This window comes from Gorilla gorilla, chromosome 16 (genome assembly GCF_029281585.2).
Source record: "Gorilla gorilla gorilla isolate KB3781 chromosome 16, NHGRI_mGorGor1-v2.1_pri, whole genome shotgun sequence".
In the NCBI taxonomy this organism is placed as follows: domain Eukaryota; kingdom Metazoa; phylum Chordata; class Mammalia; order Primates; family Hominidae; genus Gorilla; species Gorilla gorilla.
The window spans coordinates 66,337,297-66,352,641 of record NC_073240.2 but is presented as its reverse complement, the minus strand read 5'-3'; the positions used below and the strand labels follow the sequence as shown (position 1 = coordinate 66,352,641).

The 15,345-nt window shown below is 41.7% G+C and overlaps 1 protein-coding gene and 1 non-coding gene across 3 annotated transcripts in view; one reads left to right on the top strand and one right to left on the bottom strand.

Moving 5' to 3' along the window:
* Positions 1 to 253: 253 nt before the first annotated feature.
* HACD3 (3-hydroxyacyl-CoA dehydratase 3) overlaps positions 254 to 15,345 on the bottom strand; it is a 47,445-nt gene continuing 32,353 nt past the window's right edge. For both annotated transcript variants that reach the window (XM_031002378.3, XM_055362642.2), the window contains exons 7-11: positions 14,251 to 14,378; positions 8,381 to 8,493; positions 6,932 to 7,038; positions 6,220 to 6,351; positions 254 to 2,290 (exon numbers count right to left, since the gene is read on the bottom strand). In XM_031002378.3, the coding sequence (XP_030858238.3) occupies positions 2,214 to 2,290; positions 6,220 to 6,351; positions 6,932 to 7,038; positions 8,381 to 8,493; positions 14,251 to 14,378 (557 nt within the window). In that variant the 3' untranslated portion in view covers positions 254 to 2,213. The remainder of the gene's footprint in view (positions 2,291 to 6,219; positions 6,352 to 6,931; positions 7,039 to 8,380; positions 8,494 to 14,250; positions 14,379 to 15,345) is intronic.
* LOC115930968 (small nucleolar RNA U13) lies at positions 7,512 to 7,612 on the top strand. The gene has a single exon (XR_004067548.1). It is a non-coding gene; the product is annotated as a small nucleolar RNA U13 (small nucleolar RNA).

Genomic DNA, 15,345 nt, shown 5'->3' with positions numbered 1-15,345 from the left:
CACTGATTCCAAAGTTAATTATGGTTCCAATTTATCAGCTAGCTTTATGACTTTGGGCAACTTCTCAAGGCTTTGTCTGCATCATCAGTGTTTTTCATTTGCACCACCTTCCATGTAACGCTCAGGCTTCGACCAGAGCAACTGTTTTTGGTTTAACATGCTGAACTGCTACATAATATTTTGCCTGAACAAAGGTCTTTATCACTAACAGAGAACCATTAGACTAAATTATCTTTAAGCACAGTCATTAGAATTTTGATTGTAAATGTTTTAATAGAAATACACAATCTTTCACTTTCTCAGACAGCAGTAAAGGGGTTTGTAACAATCACTAAGAATACAGAATTTTGCCACGAGGATGCAGCATAATCTACTGCAAAGCTGATCTGCCCAATTACACGTAGTCAGCTGCAAGAATATCAGAAATCAATACAAACAAGTATTGACAGGTGTTACAGACATGCAAAATATCCTTCAATGAATTTTTAAGAAATCAGCTAGCCTATATTAATCAGATGTTTTAGGTCAAACCAAGTTTCCATCTTGGGCTCAGTGAAATAGTATTAACTTATTGAGTCTCCTTTCCCCCAGGAATGTTGGGAATGGCAGAACAGAAAGAGCTATCACTCCTTAAATTCTTTTATGCAAGTGATACTCCAACACTTATTTTACTTGGTTTACTTGGAATGTATGAGAGGAAACTGATGTTTTTTACAATGGCCAACTGTATGTCTAAATTTTCAGTTCCCCTTTTTGTGAGTTTCCTGCCAGAAATCCTTGTTAAAGGATCAGCAGGTGTTCACCCCGAAGTTCTTGCTGTTTTCAGTGTCCTACTGCAGACAGGTTTAAAAAGCCAACTGAACAGCAGCAGAATGAAGTATTTTTGAGGTCTATTCAAAAATGTACAGTCCCACCACTCACTAGAACAAGTACACAAGTAAATGGACTCAGCCAGTGCAGGAGATGGAAGGCTGCCATTTTTTATGTTTGTGCACAGCCTGACAGTTTGGAGGTGTGTTTGGCCTACTCTAATGTTTCTAGTTTGTCAAAGGCTGTACACTGTTACTGCCAGTTTGATCTACATACTGTGTTCCCTTTGGATCCCTGCTACCATTTGGACCTCGTGTGTGTGTGTGTGTATGTGTGTTTGTGTGTGTGTGGTTTGGTTTGGTTTGAGACAGGGTCTTGCACTGTCACCCCGGCTGCAGTGCAGTGGCACAATCTCGGCTCACTGCAGCCTTGACCTCCTGAGCTCAGGATCCTCCCATCTCAGCTTCTTGAGTAGCTGGGACAACAGGTGTGTGCCACCACACTCAGCTAATTTTTTTATTTTTTGTAGAGATAGGGGTCTCACTACGTTGCCCAAGCTGGTCTTGAACTCCTGGCTTCAAGCGATGCTCCCACCTAGGTGTCCCAAAGTGCTGGGATTACAGGTGTGAGCCACATTCCTGGCTGAGTTTGGAACTTGTAATCTCATTGTTTTCTAAATAATGTTTCATTTTTCTTCAGTGTTGAAAATAGTTGATTTACTTAAGAATGGCATGATCATGATGTTCCAAGATTCTGATTAGTTTCTTTCAAAGCATTCCGTGCCTCTTCAATGCCCACACTGCTGAGCACTATAATAGATGTTGTTAGGCCAAAGGATGTCAGATGTAAAATATGTTCTCTAGCCCCACTCTTAGAAATGTTTTATCAATGACTCAGTCCACTTGATTTTCAAAAAGTCAATGCCATCCCATTAAACAAGTAACCCCTTAGGTACAGAATAATTAATTCCTGCCTGAGTCACTTTAACAGCCTTCTATAGAGTGACATAGTCTTGCTTTTTTTCACAAGCAATAGCTGAAAAGAACAAATCTCAACTGAGAACTGTCAGTACATTGTAGGGATAAAGCACTTTTTGAAAAAAAAATCTCTGGCATGTATTAGACAGACTGAACATGAGATAGGGTTGGGGTGGGCTGAGCCTTTTGGTGTCATTAACTGAATACACAAGAATGAACCTCTCATCAGATATCAGGAATCCATGTCATGCAAGTACTACAATAAGATAACAGTAAATTCAGGAATGTTACTGGGGAAAAGGAAGATAGCCTCACTGAGAATTTAATCATTTAACATTAAAAAAACTTTTACATTGGTTCAAGAAGGTAAAACTGTAAGAATCAGATTAGGCTCAAACTGGCAAGAAGCCATCTAAATCTTTCTTTTTAGTGGATCTTTTTCTTTTTTTGTCCATAGCGCCGTCTGCGCTGTTTATAAAGGTGACGAAAATTTATGTATAAACCTGAAAAAGAAAAGAGGTCAATTAGAAATTAGAGTCTTTGTCTATTTATAACCAGAAGCTCTTGTGGCAGGGACAGTATCTAGCTGTCGTCATATCCCACAGCAAAAAGCTTATTGCAGCGGCTCAGGAAGGAGTACAATTTAACAAATTAACAATACAATAGACACAAAGCAATTTTTCCCCAGTGGGTTTATTTATTTATTTATTTATTGCGACAGGGTCTCATTCTGTCGCCCAGGCTGGAGTGCAGTGGCACAATCTCAGTTCACTGCAACCTCCGCCTCCTGGGTTCAAGCAATCCTCCTGCCTCAGCCTCCTGAGTAGCTGGGATTACAGGCGTCCACCACCATGCCTGGCTAATTTTTTGTATTTTTAGTAGAGGTGGGGTTTCACCATGTTGGTCAGGCTAGTCTCAAACTCCTGACCTCAAATGATCTGCCCAGCTTGGCCTCCCAAAGTACTGGGATTACAGGCATAAACCACCACACCCAGCCTCCCAGTGAGTTTAAAACATTTTTTTCCCTTATAAAATTTTCAAACACGCAAAAGATTAAATCACTGTACAGTGAACACCTAGATTTACTGCTTTTTACTATATTGGCTGTATCACATCCCTATTCATCTGTCCCTCCAGCCATCTCATTTTTTATGCACTTCAGTGTTAAGTTGCAGATATCAATACACCTCACCCCCCTAATTCGTCAGGTAGGTATAGTTCAATATTCTTTCTTTCTTTTACAGTAAAATTTACAATGAAATGCACAAATCTAAAGTGCAGAAACAACCTAATTTTTAATTCAAGGCTACTCAAGAACATGGCCAGGCATGGTGGCTCACGACCGTAATCTCAGCACTTCGGGAAGCCAAGGTGGGTGGATCACCTGAGGTCAGGAGTTTGAGACCAGCCTGGCCAACATTGTGACACCCCATCTCTACTAAAAATACAAAAATCAGCCAGGCATGGTGGCAGGTGCCTGTAATCCCAGCTACTCCAGAGGCTGAGGCAAGAGAATTGCTTCAACCCAGGAGGTGGTGGTTGCAGTGAGCCAAGATTGTGCCACTGCACTCCAGCCTGGGTGACAGAGCAAGACTGTCTCAAAAAAAAAAAAAAAAACTAAAAAGTCCTTTGACCTATATACAAATGTTAACTGGCTGTTTACACTGCTTCAAAATTATAAATGTGAAATTAGGATTTATTTCATTCTAAAGAATAAGAAAAGAGCAACTACATATTCACTATAAGCAAAGTAGATATGAACATAAAATCTTGCAAATTAGAGTGTACAACAATATAAACAACACAAAAAAAGATACTAAGGCAATGCACTTTAAAATATTTCTACCCCTCTACCCTGTTCACTAAAATATTTTAAATGTCTTTCCAATATTTATTCCTCTTTATCTTATGCCCATTTCATGGGGCCTAGTTATACTGAATTTATACAGTAATAAAGGTAAAAAGCTGTCTTTAATGAGTACATTTTCTGAACTGAGGGTTCCTCTCTTCAAGGGCAAAACATTTTAATATTTTTGGTTGGCAGTATTTCTGAAATGGATTATACCCTTTGCTGAAACAGAAAAAAAGAAAGAAATTTTAACCTTTTGCAAATGATGTGGGCCTACAATGTATACTATTTAACTGTACATCTGCCATGCACTGGCACACTAAGGGGCTCCTAATACTATGGTATAAGTCTCTCCTCTCCCAACACTAAATGACCAAGACCACTGGGCTTTCTGGCTTCCTGGGCTTACCTTGCGTGGTCTTCCTCTCACTGTCTGGGGTAGCAAGCCGTGACAATGATCCCAACAACCTCTATCTCCTGTTATTTCATACCTTTGTGTAGTCCCTTCCCATGTTATACTGGGTTGGTCTGTGTGATGATTTGTCACTTTTGAGATTAGGCACTGTGGCTTCTGGCTCTCTCTCTCTAACCAATTGCTCTGGGGGAAGCCATGCCATGAGTAGCCATATGGAGACGGGCTATGGCAAGAAACTGAAGCTTCCCGTCAACAGCCACAAGAGTGAGCTTGGAGCAGATCCTCCAGCCCCAGTCAAGTCTACAGAAACTGCAGCCCCAGCTGACAGCCTAACTGAAACCTCATGAGACCCTGAGCCAGCACCACCCAGCCAGGCTGCTTCCTAACCTTCAGAAACTATGTGAGATAATAACTATTATTGTTTTCAGCTGCTAAGTTTTGGGGTCATTTGTTACACAGCATAGAGAACTAATATACTATTGTTGCATCCTTCTGTGGCTAGGAGACTGGACAGTTATATTTATTTAGGGCCACCTTAAGTCTTTTGTGAAATAAAGCAAGGAGAAATATATAAATTACCACTAAAATGTATCAGAACTTTAAAGAGTCCTTATAGTTAGGAGCTTGTCTTATCCTTAAACATGTAAAGTTCTATGTATGATAATCAGTGTTTTCTCCTCTCAAATATATTTAATGACAAAATTCCTTTCATTCTGTTTTTATGTTCTTAGTTGTCATATTAAAATCAATACGTATTAGTCTGCTCTTAAAAGGAAAAAATTATTTTTCTCAAATTGTATTTAACCTACATATAAGAATGTATGTATTTTCACATCTATGTATAGAGTATAGATAATATGGGTAGAATCATGTATAGTTGCATTTAGAAATTACCAAATACTGATTACTAATAAATTTTTTTTTTTTTTTTGAGACAGAGTCTTGCTCTGTCACACAGGCTGGAGTGCAGTGGCACAATCTCGGTTCATTGTAACCTCTGCCTCCTGGGTTCAAGCGATTCTCCTGTCTCAGCCTCCCAAGTAGCCGGAATTACAGGCATGCGCCACCAAGCCCAGCCAATTTTTGTATTCTTAGTAGAGACGGGGTTTTGCCACGTTGGCCAGGTTGGTCTCGAACTTCTGTCCTCAAGTGATCTACCCACCTCAGCCTCCCAAAGTGCTGGGATTACAGGCATGAACCACCATACCTGGCCTCTAATAAGAATTTAACAACAACAACAACAAAAAATCCTTACAGTTAGGAAGCCTTTTAAATTTGTCATATTTGTAATAATTTAGGTTTCTTTCTTTTTCCCTTCTGTTAGTTTATAAAGGCAGGAATTTATGATTTTATATAAACATAAATTAATAGGTCAGCAGGTTTTCCATGAGGAGCAGGGGACTTTCCTATTGTGAGGTGGAAGGCTTTATGACAACCCTTGGCTGCTCAGAGGCCTTTATTCCCTTCTTCCTTCCTTGCTGCTGGTTGTCTTATCACCTCTATAAACTCTGGATGAGGAATGTGCTACTGAAATTAGTAAAAGTGGGAGCTTCTTAGTCTATCTTAAAAGGCTCCTTACTTTTTTTTTTATTTTTATTTATTTATATATATATATTTTTTGAGACAAAGTCCCGCTCTGTCGCCCAGGGTGGAGTGCAATGCTGCAATCTCAGCTCACTGCAACCTCTGCCTCCCGGGTTCAAGCGATTCTCCTGCCTCAGCCTCCTGAGTAGCTGAGATTACAGGCATCCGCCACCACACCCAACTAATTTTTGTATTTTTAGTAGAGACGGGGTTTCACCACGTTGATCGGGCTGGTCTCGAACTCCTGACCTTGTGATCTGCCCACCTCAGCCTCCCAAAGTGCTGGGATTACAAGCGTGAGCCACCATGCCTGTCCCCTTACATTGTTTTAAACAAGAAATATCTTATGGTATATTCCCAATCGCCAAGAGCACTTAAAGAACATAATTTAACCGCTGGAGATTTAGAAAAGAAATATTTCCTTACCATAGCATATTCCCCTAGTGGGTCTGTTTTTGCAAAGTAATCATTCTCTAATTCTGTCCCAAAAGAATTCTCATATGGACTTTTACATTTCTGAATGATTTAATTCTACTGTCTAAGAAGTGACAAGAAAAAGTCTGTATTAAAGAATCAATACTTACCTAAAAATATCATTATAAGATAAATCTGAAGAAAAAAGGAAAATCTAACTTTGATTTTCACTGGATATGGCAATGTGAAACTGAATCGTCCGGTCTCATTGAATATTGGAATGGACTGAATCACTGAGACAGCTGAAAACAGAAACAAGAACTTGTTAGAAGCAAATGAAACAGTCACATTTAATGACAGGAACTTCCAGACCTAGTACTCTAAAGTTTCAGTTCTGGGTGTGCTGGAAAGGCTTTCTCCTCCCTTTGTACAGAAAGCTCATGCCTCTCCTTTTTTTCCCCTAGTTTTCTAAGAGATCAGCCTCCAACCTGTCAACAGAGAGACAGATGAGGAAGTCATGGTAGTGGGCTTCTTCTATTCTATAAAATGGAGAGGAAAATCCCTAGCTGACTTATGTATGAGATGTTTGTCAGAATAAAATAAAGTCATCAGTAAGAACCCCCTTTGGAATACTAAAAGCATCATACAAATGGGAAGCATGCAGGACATAACCACCTGGCTTTCCAATGTTACAAAATGAGCTACTTTTCTCGAACAGTCTGGGTACCAGGAGTATCATGGAAGGAAGCCCATGGAAAGAAATCCCTGAAAAATCCAACATTTCCATTTATCGGACTAAGGCCGGGGAAGAAAGGACTGGTCTCTCAGCCTCTGGGTACCCCCTGGAGCTAAGCTATGAAAGCTAAGAGTCCCTGAGAGTACCTTCCGCCAAACATCCCAGTGGATATAAGGGAATCCACAGAGTGTAACGAAGCCATGTGAGCACCTTCCAATCCATGTCAATGCACGTCAGCATGTAGAAAGAGTACCTATTGAAAATAATGATTCCAATGTGAAAAGCCACTTCAGGTTCTGAATGCAACCTTAGAATATCACTTAAATAGAAGAATTATATTTCTCAGCCACACATGGCTTCTTCAGAACAGAATTATAACGCTGGCTATCAACCCATAAACTCCTGTCACACTGCACCCTAAATTTTCAAAGGATCTGAACGCTCTTTAATGGCAGACTAAGTTTAGGTCTCAAAGGAACCCTCTTTATTCGGTATACGGACTGTATACTCAGATGTTTTCTGGCTTTATTCCTAGTGCTGATATACATTCCCGGTGGGTAAGGATATTAGATACTTTATTTCTGGATAAGTGAGTTGTTACCAAAATTAAAGTATACAGAAGACCTCTAATCTAGAATCAGACATACGCTATTTTAAAAGACATCCCTTGAGAAGATAAATGTTCCTTCTCAAACAGTAAACATTGCATTAAGGACCCACAATCTGATCCTTTTATAGCTCCTAAGTGTGATAACTGGATTTTCACTCTCCTGTGTGAGATGTGCTTCCCTCAAACCTTGTTACATCAGCACATTACCTGTCTGATTTGAAAAACATAGGACCTATAATCGTTTTACCTTTGTATTAAGGCTATTAGAGGGTACACTGGGTGCCACGGGACACAGACCATGGTTAAGACACAATTTAAGGCTGCTATGGCCTGTTCTCTCTCTCAACTAGCAACTTTGTCAAAATACCACCAAACCTGGAGCTGAGGAGTTCATTTGCAAAATCCTTGCTCCAGCTGACTGAAAGGGAAGACATATGGAGTGTGTATGGTCTGGTAAAGAAGAACACATCTATTTTAACTAGATCCATTTCTTAAAAGATATTTATTCTACTAACAACCGAGAACGGGAAAATTGAGTTAGAGGCCATTTCAAACTTCAATAATCTTGTGGTATAAGATTCATTTCTATCATCCCTTGTAGAAATTTAGTCTTAAATTAGTTCTATCCAACCTGGATTGCTCCTTCAACCTCATGTTTCTTCAGCCCTTTCAAGAATTTTTCCATGTGGATGGGTCCTCTCTTTCCAAGACTGCAAGATCCTGAAGTCATGGTAAGATGAGTCTTCCCTTTCTCTGGTTCTCCTCTTCTGCTCCCTAGTATCCAGTCTGGTATTATGATCCAATGACGGCTTTAAAAAAATATGTCTCAACTTTGCAGAGCACATAGGTGCAACCAGAATTCTCCACATATGTAATCTTAGTCCCAAACCAAATGAGACTCTGGCTAAGATAACAACTCCCTCAAGAACAGAGCTGCTGCAAACAGGGAGAAGCATTCAAACACCATCCTGGCATTTCTACCCACCTGAAAATTTCAACTGCACTCCACAAATAAAACACAAAGAAAACCACAGCTTTGTTCTGCATTTCTTCCATGGTGCCAAAGATGATAAACAAAATAAAATTTCTTCCAAGAAGCTATTAGAAAGACCCAAAAGAGAGAAAAAAGTTAATAAAATATATGTAAAGTTATAGAAATGTGTTATCTGAAATCTAACCCCACTAAATGCAAGGCAAATAGAAAAGATTGAGCTCGACCAGTTTAATCCTGCTCCAGTTCTGGAACAAGTAAAGTGCCCAAACCAGTCTTTGTGACTAGACAGGTACAGTATTTTGTGTGTGTAACTATATCATAAATCATTTCTTTAAAATACAGACACATGTTCAAACGCAGTCTAAAGAATACTGCCAAATAAACATTTGAGTTTATATAACCCAAGTTAAGAAATAGAGCACTACAAACGTGGGACCCCTATAAGTAACTACTATCATGTGTTAATAATTCCATGGCTTTTCTTTTTTATCGAGATGGGGTCTCGCTCCGTCACCCAGGCTGGAGTGCAGTGGTGCAATCATGGCTCACTGCAGCCTTGAACTTCTGGGCTCAAGCAATTCTCCCACTTCAGCCTCTCAAGTAGCTGGGATCACAGGTGTGTGTACTACCACACTGGCTAATTTTATTTTTCTGTAGAGACGGGGTCTCACTGTGTTGGCCAGGCTTGCTCAAACTCTTGGGCTCAAGTGATCCTCTTGTATCAGCCTCCCAGAGTGCTGGGATTATAGGCATGAGCCACTGTGCCTGGCCCATGGCTTTTCTTTATGGATTACTGCTTGTGTATGTATTCCTGAACAGTATATTGTTTCATTTTGCCTGTTTTAAAACTTTTTGAAATCATTCTATATGTATCATTCTGTGACTTCTTCTTACTCAGGGTTACGGGCCAGAGACTCATCTATGTTTTTTGGTCTTTTTTTTTTTTTTTTGAGACAGAGTCTCGCTCTGTCATCCAGGCTGGAGTGCAGTGGCACGATCTTGGCTCACTGCAAGCTCCGCCTCCCGGGTTCATGCCATTCTCCTGCCTCAGCCTCCCGAGTAGCTGGGACTACAGGTGCCCGCCACCACGCTCAGCTAATTTTTTCTATTTTTTAGTAGAGACGGGGTTTCACCATGTTAGCCAGGATGGTCTCAAGCTCCTGACCTCGTGATCCACCCGCCTCGGCCTCCCAAAGTGCTGGGATTACAGGCATGATCCACCGCGCCCGGCCAAGACTCATCTATGTTGATGCATGTGGCTATAGTCCACTCATTTTCACGTGGCAAGACATTCCAATATATGATAGACATTCTATTCTTCATAGATATCTGGGTTGTCTGTTTCTGGGTTTTATTCTGTTCCCATGGTCTGTGTGACTATCTTTGTACCATACAACGTGGTATTAGCTACTAAATCTTTATACTGTCTTGATTTCTTATAGGGTAAGTCCCCAATTTGAGCTCGTCTTTAAAGAATATTCTCGACCCTTTGCTTTTTTTTTCCCCATTTTAAAAATTGTGGTAAAATACACATAACGGCCGGGTGCGGTGGCTCATGCCTGTAATCCCAGCACTTTGGGAGGCCGAGGCAGGCAGATCACTTGAGGTCAGGAGTTCGAGACCAGCCTGGACAACATGGTGAAACCCCATCTCTACTAAAAATACAAAAATTAGCCAGGCGTGGTGGCAGATGCCTATAGTCCCAGCTACTCGGGAGGCTGAGGTAGGAGAATCGCTTGAACGTGGGAGGCAGAGGTTGCAGTGAGCCAAGGTCACACCACTGCACTCCAGCCTGGGTGACAGAGTGAAACACCATCTGAAAAAAAAAAAAATACACATAACATAAACTTTACCATCTTAATCATTTTTTAAGTGTTTAGTTGAGTGGTATCAAATACATTCATTATGTTGTGCAACCATAATCACCATCCATCTCCACAACTCTTTTCATCTTGTAAAATAGAAACTATGACCCATTGCCAGGCACGGTGGCTCACGTCTGTAATCCCAGCACTTTGGAAGGCCGAGGCGGGTAGATCACCTGGGGTCAGGAGTTCGAGACCAGCCTGGCCAACATGGGAAACCCCATCTCTACTAAAACTACAAAAATTAGCTGGGCGTGGTGACGGGCACCTGTAATCCTAGCTACTCGGGAGGCTGAGGTAGGAGAATTGCGTGAACCCAGGAGGCAGAGGCTGCTGCAGTGAGCCTAGATTGTGCCACTGCACTCCAGCTTGGGCGACAGGGCAAGACTCTCAAAAAAAAAAAAAAAAAAAGAAACTATGACCCATTAAACAATAACTCCCCATTCAGCCAGCCCCTGGCAAACACCATTCTACTTTCTGTCTCTATGATTTTGACTATTTTAAGTACCCCATGTAAGCAGAATCATCTAGTATTTGACTTTCTGTGACTGGCTTATTTCACTTAGCATAGTTTCCTTAAGGTTCATCCACATTGTAGCATATGAGAGAATTTCTTTCATTTTTAAGGCTACATAACATCCCATTGTATGTATGTAACAGTCATTCTTATCCATTCATCTGTAGATGAACACTTGGGTTGCTTGCACATTTTAGTTATCGAAAATGATGCTACTATCCTGGATGGCCCTCTGTTTTTTCAAAAAGCTTCAGAATTTTCTCCTCACATTCCAAAATTTTTTAGATTGTGATTGGAAATGTATTGAATCTACAGGGAAATATGAGAACTAACAATATTATAATATTGAGTCTTATAATTCAAGAAAATTACATCTGTATATTTAATTTTTGTGCTCTCTATTCCTTCCTGTATCTCAAACAGTTCACTAATTTTCTCTTCAGCTATGTCTAATCTACAACACAAACTATCCATTAAATTTTTATTTTTTATTTTTTTTAGAGACAGGGGTCTCGCTCTGCTGCCCAGGTTGGAGGGCAGTGGCACAATCCCAGCTCACTGCAACATCGAACTCCTGCACTCAAGGAATCCTTCTGTCTCAGCCTCCCAAGTAGTGGGAATATAGGTGCACATCACCATGCCTAGCAAATTTTTATTTTTTTAGAAATGGGGTCTTGCTATGCTGCCAAGGGTGGTCTCAAACTGCTGGCCTCAAGCAATCCTCCTGCCTCAGCTTCCCAAAGTATGGGGATTACAGGAAATGAGCCACCATGCCTGGCTGTAAATTTTAAAGTTTGATTATTGTACTTTTCATTAATACAAGTTTTTAAGAAGTACTGCCTTCATCTACACAAGGTGGGAGGAGACCACGTACATTTCTAACTAAGGAGACTGAAGGTAGGTTTTTCAGCTCCTGCCTAAGAGTCAAATTTCCCTAGACTTAAAGCTCTTTATAACTTTGTGATTTCATAAGGATATTATAAAAAATGAAAAAGACCTGAAATAGTAAAAGTCTACTTTGGTAAATATCCCTGGGGTTTTAAATGTTCTTTCTTGTTCAGGTAAAATAATGCTATTCCTGTACAAATAGGTGTTTTTACTAATTGAGACTTCTTAGCAAAATGTAACATACAGATATGGTTTGGCTGTGTCCCCATTCAAATGTCAGCTTGAATTGTATCTCCTAGAATTCCCACATGTTGTGGAAGGGACCCAGGGGGAGGTAACTGAATCATGGGGGCCAGTCTTCCCGTGCTATTCCCATGTTAGTAAATAAGTCTCACAAGATCTGGTGGGCTTATCAGGGGTTTCCGCTTTTGTTTCTTCCTCATTCTCTCTTGCCACCACCATGTAAGAAGTGCCTTTCGCCCTGCATCACAATTGTGAGACCTTCCCCAACCACATGGAACTGTAAATCCAATTAAACCTCTTTCTTTTGTAAGCAGCCTGGTTTCAGGTATGTCTTTATCAGCAGTGGGAAAACAGACTAATACAGTAAATTGGTACCAGTAAAGTTGGATGTTGCAGAAAAGATACCCGAAAATGTGGAAGTGACCTTGGAACTGGGTAACAGACAGAGGTTGGAACAGTTTGGAGGGCTCAGAAGAAGATAGGAAAATGTACGTAAGTTTGGAACCTCGTAGAGATTTGTTGAATGGCTTCGACAAAAATGCTGATAGTGATATGAACAATAAAGTCCAGGCTGAGGTAGTCTCAGATGGAGATGAAGAACCTCTTGGAAGCAAAGGTGAACTGGAGCAAAGGTGACTCTTGTTATATTTTAGCAAAGAGACTGGCAGCATTTTGCCCCTGCCCTAGAGATCTGTAGAACTCTGAACTTGAGAGAGATGATTTAGGGTATCTGGCAGGAGACATTTCTAAGCAGAAAAGCATTCAAGAGGTGACTTGGGTGCTGTTAAAAGCATTCCGTTTTAAAAGAGAAACAGCATAAAAGTTTGGAAAATTTGCAGCCTGATGATTCGGTAGAAAAGAAAAACCCATTTTTTGAGGAGAACCTCAAGCTGGCTGCAGAAATTTGCATAAGTAGCAAGGAGCCTAATGTAATCCCCTATGTAATCCCCAAGACCATGGGGAAAATGTAACCAGACCATGTCAGAGGCCTTCACGGCAGTCCCTCCCAGCACAGGCGCGGAGGCCCAGGGTCCCTGTGCTGTGTGCAACCTAGGGATTTGGTGCCCTGTGTCCCAGCTGCTCCAGCCTTGGCTGAGAGGGGCCAATGTACAGCTCAGGCTGTGGCTTCAGAGGGTGCAAGCCCCAAGCCTTGGCAGCTTCCACGTGGTGGTGAGCCTGTGGGTGCAGAGAAGTCAAGAATTGAGGTTTGGAAACCTCCGCCTAGATTTCAGAAGATGTATGGAAATGCCTGGATGCCCAGGCAAAAGTTTGCTGCAGGGATGGGGCCCTCATGGAGAACCTCTGCTAGGGCAGTGAGGAAGGGAAACATGGGGTTGGAGCCCCCACACAGAGTCCCTACTGGGGCACTGCCTAGTGGAGCTGTGAGAAGAGGGCCGCCATCCTCCAGACCCCAAAGTGGTAGATCCACTAACAGCTTGCACCATGCACCTGGAAAAGCCGCAGACACTCAATGCCAGCCGGTGAAAGCAGCCGGGAGGGAGGCTGCTCCCTGCAAAGTCACAGGAGTGGAGCTGCCTAAGACTATAGGAACCCACCTTTTGCATCAGCGTGACCTGGATGTGAGACCTGGAGTCAAAGGAGATCATTTTGGAGCTTTAAAGTTTGACTGCCCCACTGGATTTCAGACTTGCATGGGCACTGTAACCCCTTTATTTTGGCCAATTTCTCCCATTTGGAACGGCTGTATTTACCCAATGCCAGTACTCCCCTTGTATCTAGGAAGTAACTAGTGTGCTTTGATTTTACAGGCTCAAAGGCAGAAGGGACTTGCCTTGTCTCAGATGAGACTTTGGACTGTGGACTTTGGGGTTAATGCTGAAATAAGACTTTGGGGGACTGCTGAGAAGGCATGATTGGTTTTGAAATGTGAGGGTACGAGATTTGGAGGGGCCACAGCTAGAATGATATGGTTTGGCTGTGTCCCCATTCAAATCTCAACTTTAATTGTATCTCCCAGGATTCCCACGTGTTGTGGCAGGGACCTAGGGGGAGGTAAATGAATCAGTGCGGCCGGTCTTTCCCATGCTATTCTCGGGATAGTGAATAAGTCTCACGAGATCTGATGGGTTTATCAGGAGTTTCTGCTTTTGCTTCTTCCTCATTCTCTCTCGCCGCGACCACGTAAGAAGTGCCTTTCGCCCTCCACCATGATCGTGAGACCTTCCCAGCCACATGGAACTGTAAGTCCAATTAAACCTCTTTCTTTTGTAAACTGCCCAGTCTCAGGTATGTCTTTATGAGCAGCATGAAAATGGACTAATACACATACCCACTAGACAAATAATGGGACCTTCCATTACCCACCCTTCAGCTTTACTATTCAATACCTGGATCAGAGAAGGCAGCACCGGTGACGTAGTGACTCCAATTGCTGCATTGATAGTTTCCACAACTGCCAGCATCTGGCAGAAATACATCATGTCAGCCACAGTACGGAATGTGTCATAAAAGGACTCTATAGGCAAAAATATACATTAAGGGTGAATCAGTTGGTAAATTCCAACAGAACTATTTCTCAAACTAGATTACTCCTTTCGTGAAAATAACTGTAAGAAAGGAATAACAAACATCCAGTCAGATTCGAGTTTCTTACTTAACTAAGCAGGAAGGGTGCAGGCCAATGGGGTCATGAATAGTAAGCTCTACCAGTTACCAGAAAGTTAACACGTACACCTTATATGCCTTTCTCTTTTTTTTTTTTGAGATGGAGTCTTACTCTGTCACCAGGCTGCAGTGCAGTGGCACGATCTTGGCTCACTGCAACCCCTGCCTCCTGGGTTCAAGTGATTCTCCTGCCTCAGCCTCCCGAGTAGCTGGGACTACAGGCAGGCACCGCCACGCCCAGCTAATTTTTGTAATTTTAGTAGAGACGGGGGTTTCACCATGTTGACCAGGATGGTCTCGATCTCTTGACCTCGTGATCTGCCCACCTCGACCTCCCAAAGCACTGGGATTACAGGCGTGAGCCACCACGCACAGCCACCTTTCTAAATTTTTTTAAGAGTCAAGGTCTTGCTCCATCACCCAGTCTAGAGTACAGTGTCATGATCACGGCTTACTGCAGCTTCAACCTCCTGGGCGCAAGAGATCCTTCCACTTCAGCCTGTTAAAGTGCTGGGATTACAGGTATGAGCTGCTACACCTGGTCCATACTTTCATTATCAGGTAGAAAAATCCTCTCCCATTACTCTTTCTTCTCCTAAATTTTATTACCTATTTATTCATCAAATAAAGTTTCAGAATACTTTAGATCAAATTCTCAAAAATTTCCCATTGGCATTTACCAATGGAATGCCACTGGTCAAAGCCAGAATCCTGCTAAACACATAAATTAATTTAAGAAGAACTAATATCTTTATGATGCTCTTTTTATTCTGTTTTAGAATAGTTCATCTTAGAACGTATTTAGGCTCCAAAAGGGT